At 41.5% G+C, this 16,103-nt stretch overlaps 1 protein-coding gene across 6 annotated transcripts in view; it reads right to left on the reverse strand.

The window, feature by feature from the left end:
* Positions 1–6,874: 6,874 nt before the first annotated feature.
* TOPBP1 (DNA topoisomerase II binding protein 1) overlaps positions 6,875–16,103 on the reverse strand; it is a 79,724-nt gene continuing 70,495 nt past the window's right edge. For all 6 annotated transcript variants that reach the window (XM_047874770.1, XM_047874768.1, XM_047874769.1 and 3 more), the window contains one exon: positions 6,875–7,597. In XM_047874770.1, the coding sequence (XP_047730726.1) occupies positions 7,457–7,597 (141 nt within the window). In that variant the 3' untranslated portion in view covers positions 6,875–7,456. The remainder of the gene's footprint in view (positions 7,598–16,103) is intronic.

Raw genomic sequence — 16,103 nt, forward strand, 5'->3', positions numbered from 1 at the left:
CCAGGCACCCCTATCCTCATTTTTTAAAAATCTTATTTGTATGCTTTTTAAGTAGACTCCATGCCCAGCATGGAGTACAACACAGGGTTTGAACTCATGATCCTGAGACTGAGACCTGAGCTGAGATCAAAAGTCAGACACTGAACCAAGTGGGCCACTCAAGTGCCCCATAACCTATCCTTACTTTTATTGTTTTGTTTTAATGTGTATTTTTATTTTTGAGAAAGACAGAGACAGAGCGTGAGCAGGGGAGGGACAGAGAGAGAGGGAGACACAGAATCTGAAGTGGGCTCCGGGTTCTGAGCTGTCAGCACAGAAGAGCCTGACGTGGGGCTCGAACTCACGAACCGCGAGATCGTGACCTGAGCCGAAGTCAGATCCTTACCTATCCTCATTTTTAAAACATTTTTCTTTTTGCTGTTTAATTTGATTGTTTCTACTACCCTGTCTTCCAGATCACTGATTCATGATGCTGCATCCTTTAATCTATTGCTGACTCTCTCTAGTGTATTTTTCATTTTACTTACTGTATTCAGCTCTGATTGGTTCTTTTTACATTTTTTTATTTCTTTGTTGAAGTTCTGAGTTCATCTACTCTTACTCTTCTCGCAAGTCTGATAAGCAAGCATCTTTATGACCATTACTTTTGAAAAATCTTTACCAGGTGGATTGGTTATCGTGGTTTTGTTTTGTTCCCTTTTGAGGTTTTGTCTTTTAATTTGGAACATGGAACGTTCCTCTGTCTCTTCACTTTGATGCTTTGTGTTTGTTTCTGTGTATTAGGTAGGCCAGTTACAGTCCTGGTTTTGAAGGTAGTGCCCTTATATAGAACCAGGCTAGAACCAGGCCCTCCAGGTCTTCCCACGTGTGGACTGTGTGTGTCCTCCTGTTGTGACTTGACTGCAACTGGTGCAGACATGCTGGTGGGTAGGGCTGGCCTCCAGCACAGTTGGCTGAGAGGCCCTGCTGCAGCTGCTGTCCTGTTGGGTGAGGTTAGTCCCCAGAACAACTCACTGAGAGTCCTTGCCGCAATTCTTGCTGACGTGCCGGTGGGCAAGGCTGCCTCCCCCTCCCTGCTGGTTCTGGCAAGGGCTGTCCAACGTGTCAGGGCAGTAGTCACTTGGGGAGGATGCTGGTCCCATCCAAGGTTGTCAGTTGGGTGTGGCTGGGCAGGAGCTCCTTTGGAGGAGCACCTGCTGGGGTGGGTGGTGTGGGTCTGAAGGGAAATGCTGGGGTGGGGTGAGTGATGCTAACCATTACATGGAGAGTGTCCAAACTGGCTCTCATCAGCACTGGGGCAGTTAGGTTGAAGGAGGGCAAGAAAAATGATATGTGCCAGCACTTCTATCCCGGAGAAAGTTCTTACAGATTCTTGCCCCTCTGACACATGCCCTACAGTCCATCAATTTCTTACACATGAAACCCAGGTGCTTTTGAGACTGCTGCCTCTGTGATGAGTCTTGGAGTGATAGTGTGTTTGCCCTTTAAGAGTGGAGTCTCTGTTTTCTGTATCCCTCTGGGTCTCCCAGAATTAATTAATCCCTGCTGATTTTAAAAGCCAGAAATTATGGGGGCTTGTCTTCCCAGGGCAGGGTGTGTTGGATGTGGGGCTTGATCCCCTCATTCCTCAGGGAGGATCTTTGTACTGTGATAACCCTTGTGTGTGTGGTTCCCTACCTGTGGTTCACCACACTGGGAGTTTAGTTCCTAACCACATCTCTGGCCTCCTTCCTTCTCAATACGGCTTTCTCTTTATGACTTCAGCTGTGGAAGAGCTGTTCTGCCAATCTTCATGTCATTTACAGAGTGAGCTGCACTATATTTAGCTGCAGGCTTGATGTGTCTGTGGGAGGAAATGAGTTCAGGATCCTCTTACTCTGCCATCTTTTTAAGCTCCCCCTTGTTGTCTCTAACTTTTGACACTTTAATTATAACATGTCTTGGTGGGGGTCTCTTTGGATTCCTTTTTATTGGAACTCTATGGGCTTCCTTGGTCTAGATGCCTATTTCCTCCCCCAGATTAGAGAAGTTTTTGGCCATTGTTTCTTCATACATTTTCTTCCCTCCTCTCTTCTCCTTCTGAGAGCCCTGTAGTGCATATAGTGATTTTCTTGATGATGTCCTGTAAGTCCCTTAAGCTATATTCACTTGTTTTCATCTTTTTTCTTTTTGCTGTTCTGATTCATTGATTTCCACAGCCCTGTCTTTGAGTTCACTGATCCTTTCTTTTGCTTCATCTAGCCTCCTTTTGTTTTCGTGTGTGTGTGTGTGTTTAATGCTTATTTTTGAGAGAGAGAAACAGAAAAAGAGAGCAAGAAAAAGAGAGAGAGAGAGAGAGAGAGAGAGAGAGAGAAAGCATGAGTGGGTGAGGGGCCAAGAGAGAGAAGAAGGCACAGAATCTGAAGCAGGCTCCAGGCTCTGAGCTGTCATCACAGAGCTCGATGCAGGGCTCAAATTCACGAATGGTGAGATCATGACCTGAGCTGAAGTCAGACGCTTCAGTCCAACTGAACCACCCAGGTGCCCCTATCTAGCTTCCTTTAGTTCAGCTATTGTATTATTCAGCTCTGTGATTTCTGTTTGGTACTTTGTTATATTTCCTCTCTGTTGAAATTTTCACTTCGTTCATTCATTATTTTGAGCTTGGTGAGCATCTTTCTGACCATTATCTTGAAGTCTTTATAAGGTAAATCACTTACCTCCATTTCACTATGGTCTTATTTTGAGGTGTTTATTTTTTTAAGTTTTTATTTTTTTATTTTGAGAGAGAGAGGGAAGTGGGAGGGGCAGTGAGAGAGAGTCCCAAGCAGGCTCCGCACTGTCAGTGCGGAGCTGGATGTAGGGCTCAAACTCCCGAACCGCGAGATCACAACCTGAGCCGAAGTCAAGAGTCATATGCTTAATGGACCGAGCCACCCAGGTGCCCCTTATTCTGAGGTTTTTATTCTTTCTATTCCTCTCTGTTGGTTTCTGTGTATTAGAGGACAGAGCCACCCCTTTCAATTTTGAAGGAGTGGGCTAGTGTAGGAGACCATCCTTACTGTTCAACCCTGCCCTAGCTCTCGAGTGTCTCATCAACCTTTGTGATTGTACAAGCAGCTTACTTTACTGTTACTGATTCCTGGTAGTTGAAAGTATGCCAAGACCTGCCCATGTCCCAAAGGGGAGGATCTCAGTCAGTACCCAGATTCAGGCTGGTTGGAAGCCAGACCCTCACACAGAAGCTTTTAAAGTATGCAAACACACCTTTTTCAGGGAAGAGTGGGAAATGAGCATTTCTGTCTGCCCCCTCTGCACTGAGCCCTGGGGTAATTGCCAGTTAAGAAATATTTCTTTATTTGCTACTGTCCCATTGAACCTTGAACAGAAGCCCCACCAGCCACCAGAGCCAGCTATCAAGGAACCTTTTGGGTGGTATAAATGCTGGGGTACCAGATGGTGTTGGGGCACCATATTCCTTTCCCAAATGCACCAGTGACCTGGGTGGGACAGAGGGAGAATGAGAATATGGTGCCCACTGGACCCCCTTCCTGGCCTCCAGATGTGTATTCAATTAGAAGCCAGCCTCTCAGACCACAGCTATGAGGCTAATCAGCTTCTCACACACCTCCAGGCTCTCTGTTTCAGTCTGCTGGACCCTGGCGGTGGTAGCCACTTATGAACTGTTTCTTGGACTATCAAGGCCCCGTGGGACCCATGAACATAAGACCTGCTGGCCACCAGACCCAGGTGGTCAAGGGGTGTCTCCTAGGCAGTAGTTGCAAAAAGTGGGGCACCAAATGTGTGCACAAGCTCCTTTTTAGGAGATACTGGTGACCTGGGGCAAGGCAGAGGGAATTTGAAGATAGCATCGCACTCAGGTCTCTGGAGAGGATTGTACTGGCCCTTAGATACATGTTTTAATTAGAAGCCAGCCCCTCAGGCCACAGCCATAAAGCTAAGCTGACAGAGCTCTCACAAAGACTGCCGTGTGTTTCAGTGGCTGTCCCCAGGATGTGCCCCAGGAGGCAGCCAGTGAAGCACTCTTTCTGCATTTGTTAAAATACGGGACCTGTGAACTTAGGCCCTACTGGCCACCAGAGCCAGGTGACCAGGGGTGTTCTCTAGACAGAAGCCACACAAACCTGGGCACCAGATATGTGCACCAGCTCCTCCCTGGGAAATGCCAGTGACCGGGAGTGAGGCCAGAGGAGGGGGCAGAAACCGTGCCCTCACGCCTCTAGATGTGTGACATCAGAAGCCTGCCCTTCAGGCTGAAGGTTAAGATAAGCAACACGGCCTCCTTCACACAAAGTCTGGGGCTACGTTTCGGTGGCTGGCTCCACACTGTGCCCTGGGAGGCGGTAGCCAGTTAAGAACTGTTGCTGCATTTGTTAATAGTCCCATGGAACCCCCAAATGGAAGCTGCTTGTGCCGGGTGATCAAGAGGTGTCTCCTGGGTGGCAGCTGCTGCAAAAACTGGGGCACCAGACATAAAAGCAGAGCACCACATGGGTGCACGAGCTCCTTTCCCAGTGTGTGTGGGGGTGGGGGGTGGGGGGGGAGGACAGTGGGGGGGGGCGTGCAGAGGGAGAGGGCAAGATGGCGCCTGCCAGGTATCAGACTTTGGAGGGTATTTCAGTAGGGCCTATGCGTTTTAAATTGGGTGCCTGCCCCTCAGGGTGGAGCTTTAAGATAAGCAACTAGGCCTCTTGTACAAAACGGGCACTTTCTGGTCAGCTGCCTCTGCTCTGGGCCCTGGAGTCTGCACCAGCCCTTTAAGAGCTGTTTCTCAGATTGCTGCAGCTTTGTGGGTCTCCTGGATACAAGTCCCTTTGGCTTTCAAAGCTAGTCGTTCTGGGGTCTTGTCTCTCAGATGTGGCTCTTAAAAGTTGGGAGTGCCAGATGTGGGATTCAAGCCCTTCAGTCGGGGAGTTTGCTAGGGGTCGTGAGGTCCCTCCTGACTGGGTTGCGAACCAGAAGCGAGGTTTATGCTGAGATTGCAGAAAAACAAAGAGCTGCGTGCTTTGCTTTGTTGACAGATCTAGATTAAAAGTATTTTTAGGATTATAGAGTGGGAGTCAGTGTTCTGTGGCCCACTGCCTATTTTTGTGTAGCTGTGATTTTTTATGGTTTTAAAAGGTTGGGGAGAAAATGTCACAAAGATCCAGCCCACAAAGCTTAAAATGTTTACTATCTGGACTTCTATAGAAAAGTTTGGCAACCCCTGATATAGAGCAATGTGTATTAAAGCACCTCTGGGTGAGAGGTGTACCTGTGAAACAGGTTTAGATTAATTACAACAGTGGTTTGTCTATTTGGAGTGGGAAATTAGAGATGTGAGTTCTAAAACTAGGAGCTCTGCCCTAAAAGTGTACATATACCAAATTGTTCCTGTGTCCATTCTAGCCATTATGGCCCCCAGATTAAGAATCTTTGCACTCTAGGGGCGCCTGGGTGGCTCAGTCGGTTGAGTGACTTCGACTCAGGTCATGATCTCACAGTTCATCATGAGTTCGAGCCCCACGTTGGGCTTTGCATTGACAGTGCACAGCCGGCTTCAGATCCTCTGTCTCCCATCTCTCTGCCCCTCCCCTGCTCATGCTCTCTCAAAAATAAACATTAAGATCTTGTCTAACCTAATTACCTCCTTAAAAGCCCTATCTCCAAGCACTTTGGGGGTTAGGCTTCAACTTCTGAATTTGAATTGTTTCACACAGTCTGTAATACAGATCCTGCCTCTTTAATCTCTGTGAGCAGGCATGCTTTCTAGGTGTTTTGCTCCTGAATCCCACGTACTACTTACAGTCTAAGGAATATTTGCTGGATTAATGAATGCTGGACACCAGGCAGATGTACAAGAGAATGCATGGAGGAATATGAAATGCTAATTTGTCACATTAAAATGCGATTGCAATTCTTTGGAGAAACTAAGAATAACTAAGGAAAGCTTTTGTTTTTCTTCTTAAATGAGAGAGTTTCCTATTTGGCATTATTTGCATGTAAGAAGGCCTATGAAGCAAAGCCAAAGCCAAAATTGTTGATCTAGAGATTCTGGAGAATTGGGAGGAGTTGACATCTGGACTCTTTATAAACTATGTGTTTTCAGAACCGACTGGAGAAACCGTTCATAATCTTGGCAGAAAAGAATATGGTACATTATATAATTTTATGTGGGATGGAGAGAAATAGAATCTTTTACTGCCAGTGAAAACTCAGATCACACAAAATGGCTGATAAAAAACAGGCCAGTGTGGTTTCTATGTGGGGAGGGTGAAGTTTACATGCGAAGGCTATTTGTGTAGGAATTTTTGTCCTAAGCCGTGAATTAGCTCAAAGCTGAAAACTTTGAAGGGCCAATTGTGAGGGCTGCGATAACCCATTATTTCCCTCCATTCAGAGGAAGATCTGATACAAACTTGAGAGGTTTTGTTCTAGGTTAAGAACTTGAACCCATCACCATTTGAGTTTGCCTTTCAGAAAATCATTAGGAATGGGACCGTTTACATAAAAACCATGGTTCTAATTCTAGTTTGTGCCTTCAACAAAATGAGGTAGCTTTACCTGTAGAGGACTGTGGTAACACATGTAGTACTTGGGGTTCAGATTAGATTAATAAATGCTAATGCAATTTTATAGTTCCAACAAAAGGGTTTTTTTTAAACCCAGTTAATACAGTATTCTAAATAAATGAGAAATAGAGCAATTTGCTTAAGCTAAATTTTACACATCATTTATTGTTTCAACAAGAGAAATGCTTTGCATTTAAAAACTTAATTGAATGGGGGGCACCTGGCCAGCACAGTAGGTAGGTAGAGCGTGTGATGTGCTCTTAGGGTCATGAGTCTGAGTCCTATGTTGGGTGTAGAGATTAAACTCAAACTAGTTGCCCAGATAGGTTTTCTTTTTTATTCTTTATTTTCCAAGTTTTAGCACCCAAACTTGGCAAATACCATGGAGATTTGTACAAACATGCATGTATATATATATACACTCACACATTTCAGTTTAAAGTCTTGGTTCCTCATTAAACCTTGTGCTCAGGCTCCTGTTAAAAAGCAGGAAAGTAGTGAGGAGAATCAGGGGAAACGTGAATAAATCCCAATTGATAACTTCCTTGTTATGAATTAATGCAGGCATTTTAAGGTAAAATCCATCACCTTGCTAAAACTTCCACTAAACTACAGCCTCAGCTATTTACAAGAAAATAAATAAAAAGTCCCTTACACACTTCAATGTGGTTTAATGACAAGCTAGAGGAGGATTTGTATTTTGTTGTTATTTCAAGTAAGACAGTTAATGTTGCAGTGATTAAAATTTCAGGTGTTAAAAACTAATTTCAAGCAAGGTCATTATTATACGCTGAACCTGAATTCTTCAGACACTTGTCTTTAAATCACTATGCAAATCCATGACCGTAGCATTCAGGTTTTGTAATTTAAAAAGATCAGGTTTGGTCACTAAAGAATAAACACGATTAGTTTACTCTAGGTCGTTTGAGTTTGTTTTTCTCTGTAGGAGCTTTCCTCTTCTGTGATGATCCAGGCCCAGGTTCCTTATTCTGAAGAAATGAAATAGTTTCTGATAGACAGTAGTTTTCTACTTGAGGAGGGGATTCCTATAAAAGCGGGGAAAAAAAACATTGTTCATTTTTTTTTCAGATTTCAAAGTGATATTAGGTAATTCTTTAACCAAAATAATTTTGTCTTTTAAGGTGCTACCTAGCCCTTGTCACATTTAGGGAACAGACTGTGTGTGACAAAATCTCACCTTTTATCAGAAAAATTCATAGTTTGGATCTTGATAACGGTTTCATTTGTAAAGTAGGGTTAAGAAGTGACACCTTACACTTAGTGTCAGTTTTTGAAAATCTTTTTTACTTATTTTACAGATAAGATAAAGGTTAAATAATATCATAGAACTAGCAGGTGGCAAAGCCAAAATTCATATACTCTACTCTACCTGCCTCAAAAACCTTTGCAATTCTCTTATAACCATATCCTGACTGAAAAGGACCTTTCCTCCCTATTACAAGTGTGATAAAACTTGGTTTTCTAGCAAGATGGCAGACTGGATAACATGAAAATGAATCTTTTGATTGGACTCTTCCCCTGGATGACAACTTGTGACCCAAATATATTAAAAGCACCTAACACAAGACACAGGAGAGGAAACGAGATCAGGCAAATACTAGGGTGAGTTTCTCTTTTTATCATTTGTTTGTTTTTGGTCTGAGGAGAAGCCCCAGTCTGTGTCATGTGTTCTGGCTAAACCTCAACAGAAAACATGCAGCATTAACGGTCTGAAACCACAGCCACTGGAAAATGAGGTGGGAAATCTCAGGAAGGAGCAGGGGAAGTCCCAAAGTCTGTTGTGAACTCTGCCCAAATCTTTCACTTCTCCCCATGGATGTACAGAGGTGGCTCAACGTAAGGCTAAAGATTTAAGCCCCCACGTATTGCAGAAGGTGCCTGCGAAGCAAACAGAATGGCATTCTCCTGAGGAACACAACAGAATCTAGAGTTTCTACAACTTATAATGTCCAGGTATATCCAAAATTACTCCACATCTGAAGAACATGACCCATTCTCAAGAAAAAACAATTCGAATCCAAAAGCCCAAAAAAGAAATAGATATAAAACCTAAAACATATACTGAAACTTACAAAATGCTGATGAAAGAAATCAAAGACGACCTAAGTAGACATGCTGTGTTCATGGACCAAAAGGCTTAATATAGTAAAGATGTCAATTCACTCATAGTCTTAATGTGATTCCTATCAAAATGGTAGCAAAATGTTTTCGTAGGCATGTAAATAAGCTTATTTAAAAACTTACACAGAAAGGTGCAGGCCCTAGAACAGCTGAGACTGTCTTGAAAAAGAAGAGTAAAGAGGACTGCTTCACATCAGAGCTTACTACATGTATAATAGGACGCTATTGCAGAGGTAAAGACACCTAGGCGTGTAGGATGGAAAACCCAGAAATAGCCCCCACAACATGCCCAAGTGAATTCTGGCAAAGGTTCAAAGCAACTAAATGGAGGAGGGTTTTTATGGTGGAGCAACTGGACATTCTAAGACCATTTTTTACCTAAATTTCATACCTACATGAACCTCACACCTCATAGGACCTTTATGAAGAGGACAAAAACATATCACAGTCACTCTGATGAGCCATTATAGAAATGCACATTAAAGCCACAGCGAGAGATTACCTACACATCAACTGAATGGCTAAAATGAGACAGATGCTGATAAGGATACAGAAAAACAACACTGGTAGGAATTTAAAATATGACCACTCTGAAAACACACTCTCAATCATTTATCCCAGTGTAATGAACTCTTTTCTCACAAATGTTCATGGCAACTTTTTTTTTTTTTTAAATGTTTGAGAGCACACGTGGGAGTTAGGGAGGGGTAGAGAGGGGGTGGAGAGAGAGAATCCCAAGCAAGCTCCACACTCAGTGCAGAGCCCAAAGCAGGGCTCAATCCCATGACTGGGAGATCATGACCTGAGCTGAAATCAAGAGTTGGTTGCTCAAGTGTCTGAGCCACCCAGGTGCCCCAGAGCAGCTTTATTCATAACAGTCCCAAACTAGAAATAACCCATATGTCCTTCAATAGGTTAATGGTTAAAGCTGTAGTACATCTGAACTATTCAGCAATAAAGATAAAATTGATACAAGTAACAACCTGATTAAAAAAAAAAAGCCAAAGATTACACACTATACTGATTCCATTTAAGATTTTTTTTTTAATTTTTTTTTTTTCAACATTTATTTATTTTTGGGACAGAGAGAGACAGAGCACGAATGGGGGAGGGGCAGAGAGAGAGGGAGACACAGAATCGGAAACAAGCTCCAGGCTCTGAGCCATCAGCCCAGAGCCCGACGCGGGGCTCGAACTCACGGACCGCGAGATAGTGACCTGGCTGAAGTCGGACGCTTAACTGACTGCGCCACCCAGGCGCCCCCCATTTAAGATTTTAAATGACACAATTACAGAAACCGACAATGGATTAGTGGTTGCCAGAAGTAAGACAGCTCAGAGAAGAGAATGAAGGGAAGGAGGTGGGTGTAAGAAAAGCCAAAATGAAGGACGGCTCTAGTGGCAGAGTGTTCTGTATCTTGACTGTGGTGGCAGACACATAAGGAGAAGTGGGAGGTATTGGAATACACATAGACTGCATCGTGTCAGTGCCCCAGCTGTAAAATTTTACTACATTTTTGCAAGACCTTATCTATTGGGGGACACTGCATTATTTCTGATAACTGCATTTTTAAATCTACAATTAACTCAAAATAAATTGAACATCTTGTCGTGACCCAGATGTTGGAGATTAGTAAACAGTGATACCAAAGCAGCTATGACACTTGAGTGAAATGAAAAAGCAGAACTAGAAGGCATAGAGATTCCAGATACAAAAAAACTTAATATCACGGTGCCTGAGTGGCCCAGTTGGTTATGTGTTCCATCTCTTGATCTCAGGGTTGTGAGTTCAAGCCCTGCCTTGGGCTCTGTGCTGGGTGTGAAGCCTATTTAAATAAAACAAAATTCAGTATTGAAAAAAAAAAAATCTCCTGGAATAGGCTTAAGAGCAGAATGGAAATAACAGAAAAAAATCAGTAAAGTTGTAGGCAGATAAAGAGGTATTAGTCAATCAGAAAAACACAGAAAAATGACTGCAAATAAACTAAACACAGCTTTAGGGACCTGTGGAACTATATCAAAAGGTATGAGTGACTAAATTCCTAATGGAGCAGAAATAATGGCCAAAATTTCTCAAATCTGGTGAAAGTTCCAGACTGACACAGCTCCGCAGAAACCAAGCACGATTAATATAAAGAAACACCATCTGGAAATAACATAAATGGTGAAAACCAAAGATGAAAATTGTGAACAGTCAGGAAAAAAAAAATGACATACTGCATTGCATACAGAAGAATTCAAATTACCACTGACTTCTTACCAGAAACCATGGAGGCCGCAAGAAAGTGGAATCTTTAAAGTAGCAGAAGAAGAAGAAAAAAAATAACAACCCCAAATCCTATATCCTACAGAAAGATCCTTCAAGAATAAAAGTAAAATAGACACTTTCAAAAACAGAAAAAAAAACAAAACCCACTAGAATTGGTCCCATCAGACTTATACTACAAACCAAAATTTTTCAGGCTGAAGGAAAACTGATACCAGAAAGTTTGCTGGCCCCTGCTTTACATTAAAGAACTAGACATTAAATATTTTAGGCTGTGTAGGACAGATGGTCTGTTGCAACTACTCAAGCCGGCTGCTGGAGTGCAAAAGAAGAACAGAGAATATGCAAATGCGTAAATGCAGCTGTGTTCCAGTAGAACTTTATAAAAAAGGCAGGGGATAGGATCTGGCCTGTGAGCTACAGTTTACTGTCCCTGAATTTAAAGGACAGGGGAAGCAAAGGAACCCGTATGATTCCAAGTTTTCTGCCTTCTGTGTGAATTGGCACATGATTCTACCTAGACTATGAAAGGTTAAGGAAGTATATTGTAATCTGTCGAGCAAAACACACCCTGCCGCCAAGCAAAAAAAAAAGGCAAGAAAGGAAAAACACAAGAACAAAGGAGAGAAAATGAAAACAAATTGCAAAAAACCATAAACCCAGTCATATTGATAACTACACTAAAGAATTAACAAACAAGACCCAAAGATACCCTGTTTAAAAGATGACAAATGAATAGATATCTGTGCTCAAGAACTGGAAGAATTAACATTGTTAAAATGTCCACACTACCCAAAGAAATCTACATATTCAATGCAATCCCTATCAAAATTCCAATGGCATATTTTTACCAGAGATCGGACAAACCTAAAATCTGTATGGTTCACAAAGACTCCAAATAGCCAAAACAATCTTGAGAAAGAACAAAGCTGGAGGCATCATGCTCCCTGATTTTAAACTATATTACAATGCTATGGCAATCAAAACAGTATGGTACTGGCATCCAAAGAGATCAGTAGAACAGAATAGAAAACTCAGAATTAAACCCAGGGATTTGTGGTCAATTACAAAAGAGCCAAGAATATCTAATGGGAAGAGGATAGTTTCTTCAATAAATGGTGTTGGAAAAACTAGACAGCCACATGTAAAAGAATGAAATGGGACCGTGATCTTACATCATACTCAAAAATAAACTCAAGATGGATTAAAGATTTGGATGAAAGACCCAAGACATAAAACCATAAAACTAAGGAGCTCCTTAAAAAAAATTTTTTTTTAATGTTTATTTTTGAGAGAAAGAGAGAGAAAGAGAGGTCATGAGCGGGAGAGGGGCAGAGACAGGGAGACACAGAATCCAAAGCAGGCTTCAGGCTCTGAGCTGTCAGCACAGAGCCAAACGTGGAGCTCAAACCCACGAACTACGAGATCATGACCTGAGAGGAAGCTGGACGCTTCACTGACTGAGCCACTCAGGCCCCCCTGTAATGAGTGAGTTCCTTTGACATTTCTCTTGGTAAAAATTTTTTGGACTTCACACCAAAAACAAAAGCAACACAAGCAAAAATTAATAAGTGGGATGACATCAGACTAAAAAGCTTCTGCACAGCAAAGGAAACCATCAACAAAAAGAAAGGCAACTTAACAAAGGGAGAACATTATTTGCAAATCATATATCTGATAGGGGTTAATATCCAAAACAATCTGATTAAAAATGTGAAGATCTGAACATTTTCCCAAAGACATATAGAAGGTCAACAGGTACGTGAAAAGGTGTTCAACGTCACTTATCATCAAAGAAATGCAAATCAAAACCATAACAAAATATTACCAAACACATTAGAATTAAAAAGTGTTGGTGAGGATATGGAGAAGAGAGAACTCTTTGTACTCTTAGTGGGGTATAAATTGGTGCAGCCATTATTTTTTTCCTCAAAAAATTAAAACTTGAACTACCTTAAGAGTATACTTCTCTTGATAAGCACTGAACCATGTACAGAATTATTGAATCATTATATTGTACACCTGAAACTAATACAACACTGTATATTTCAATTTAAAAAAATGAAAAATAGAACTACCTAGGACTCAGCAATTTGACTTGTACGTATTTATCCAAAATGAAAACAATTTGAAAAGATTTCTGCACCCCTATGTTCATTACAGTATTATTTTCTTTAAAAAAATTTTTTTTAACGTTTATTTTTGAGAGAAAGAGAGTGTGAGGGGGAGAGGAAAGGAGACACAGAATTGGAAGCAGGCTCCAGGCTCTGAGCTGTCAGCACAGAGCCCGATGCGGGGCTCGAACTCACGAACCGTGAGATCATGACCTGAGCTGAAGTCGTACCCTCAACTGACTGAGCCACCCAGGCGCCCCTACAGCATTATTTTCAATAGCCAAGATATGAAAACAACCTGAGTACCTGCAGACAGATGAATAAAAACCTAATATACACACAACAATGGATTAATCAGCCATAAAAAATATTTCAGCCAAGGAACCCTGCCAACTGCAGCAAAATGGATGGACCTTGATGGCCTTAATGCTAAGTGAAGTAAGTCGGATAAAAGACAGAATACCAGATGATCTCACTTGTAAGTGGAATCTAAAACAAAAACCAAAATAAAACCCACAAATCCCCCAAATGTGATAGACACACAGAACCAAAGAGAGGCTGCCAGATGCAGGGCTGGAGGGCTTAGGGAAATGGGTAAGGGTGACCAAGACGTACAAACTTCCAGTTATAAAATAAGTCCTGAGGATATAATGTACAATATGGTGACCACAGTTAATACTGTATGGTATATTTGAAAGTTGCTAAGAGACTCAATCTTGGGAGTTCTCACAAGAAAGAAAACTTGTCAATGTGTGGTGATGGATATTAACTAGACTTATGGTGATCATTTTGTATATATATATTAACACACGCAATTGTTATGTTGGACATCTGAAATTAATGTTATGTCAATTGCATCTCAGGTAAAACAAAAGGTGGCCAGACTCCTCCTTGAGGCAGATTGCAAGACTCCTTGTTTTTCTTCATGTCAATTGTTTATTTAAATTCTACTTAACACGTACGGTAAACTGGTTTCATGTGTATAATTTACATATAACACCCAGTGCTCATCATAACAAGTGCCCTCCTTAGTATGCATCACCCATCAGCCCATCCCCCCACCCCCTTCCCTCCATCAACCCTGTTTGTTTTCTGTATTTAAGAATCTTTTATGGTTTGTCTACCTGTTTTTATCTTATTTTTGCTTCCCTTCCCTTATGTTCATCTGGTTTGTATCTTAAATTCCACATATGAGTGAAATCACAGGCTATTTGACTGACTTATTTCACTTAGCATAATACACTCTATCCACAGGAAGACTCCTTTTTGAATCAACTGAAACAATTCAAGAAGTACATGAAAGTATGAACCTAGAAGAGAGTCCCCAATAACTAGACCACCCAGACTACTGCATTCAGATCAAAGCTGCCAAGACTTGTGCACTCGGTACTTCCAATCAGCTTTTAATCCTCTACTCTTAACCATGAACAGAAAGCCAAGAATTACCAAATGTCTGATAAATTCCTCTAACATGGAAGATAAAGACCCAAAGAGGTGAATGCAGCTTAGTGGATGCGGAGAGTATGCAGAAATAAGAGAAGTTTGAAAAATAAACCAGTAAATCCTGACATCTAGTAGAAGGTATCACATCTATGAAGCAAAAAAAGATGTTATTAAAATACTAAAATGTAAATTCAAAAAAACTAAAAAAAGGTCTTGTTTATTAAAAACATGATACCCAAGTGAAGAGCTAACAAAAGGAGAAGAATGAACTGAGGGAACCTCTCAAAAAGTGAAGATTAAAAATACTTGCGAAATAAGAAAATCCAATATGTAAGTAGCAGAAGTACCAGAAGGAATGAACAGAAAATGGAGAGGGAAAATAAAAATCATCACTGAAATAATTCAAGATTTCCCAGAACTGAAAGATACAAGTTACCAGACCAGAAGAGGCTTATCATGTATGGCATTATATAAACAGAACTCATGATAACCTATCATTTTGAAATTTTAGAAAACTAGGGATAAAAAGACCTTCCTACTAGATTAGTTACATAGATTATGAATCAGGAAGGCTTTAACTACCCAACAGCAATACTAGGAGCAAGGAGACAAGCAATCAAAAGTCCAAGGAGAAAACAGTTTGGATGGGCGTCAAAGGCTGGGTTGGAACTTATCTATCAGTCAAGTGTGAGCACAGAAGAAAGAACTTTCACACATAGAAAATCTCTGTTTATCTCTCATGTGCTTTCTCAAGTAATTACTATAAGATGACCCTCAACAAAAGGAGAGATCAGGATGACATGGGATTCAGAAACAGGAGATCTGACAAAGAGAAAGGATAGTGAATGGAGGTCCTGGGAGGACAGCAGTGCACAGAAGTAGAGGGTGACCGTCCAGATTGGAGCGACGTGGCTAAAGACAAGCTAAAAGCTATCATCACCAAGATCCCTGTGGCTACTGCACCCACCTTTATTTTTTTAATTAATTCATTCGTTCATTCCCCCCAATGCACCTAGCTTTTAACCTGAGGTCAGAACACTGCGGTGAGCCTATCTGAGTTGTACTTGTACCTAGCTTATCTCGACCATGAGCTTGAACATGAAGTCGACACTCTCCCCTCCCTATTCTGCTGCTTTGCTCCACGCAAGTGTTCTGTTTTGAGCTACTTCTGAGAGCTAGGTAGGCAGTGGTGAGCTGAGACACAGAAATACAGAGCACCCTACTACTCCCCCACTGCATTCCTCCAGACATCTAGTACCCAACTCCCAACACAGCCCCAAGAGAGGCAGGGAAAGAAAAAGCTCGAGATTTTTAAAAAGTTATTTAGGTGTTTCTAGGAGTTAGTATTGCCTTACTAATTCCTCTTTGGTACACCTCACTGCTTTATGATAAAGGCTTTTTAAAAAAAAATGTAAGAAAAAAAACGTAAAAAAACATAAACGTGTTTTAGCCATTCTTTCTATAAATCCTGAGCCAACTCCCAAACAGCAAAACCTACACAGCAGGCTGAGTTTTGGCTTACCTTAATTAAAGCTTTTAGAGGTACCTAGATTTTTATACCTGCCTCACTTAACTCCAAGTTCAATGT

This window comes from Prionailurus viverrinus, chromosome C2 (genome assembly GCF_022837055.1).
Source record: "Prionailurus viverrinus isolate Anna chromosome C2, UM_Priviv_1.0, whole genome shotgun sequence".
In the NCBI taxonomy this organism is placed as follows: domain Eukaryota; kingdom Metazoa; phylum Chordata; class Mammalia; order Carnivora; family Felidae; genus Prionailurus; species Prionailurus viverrinus.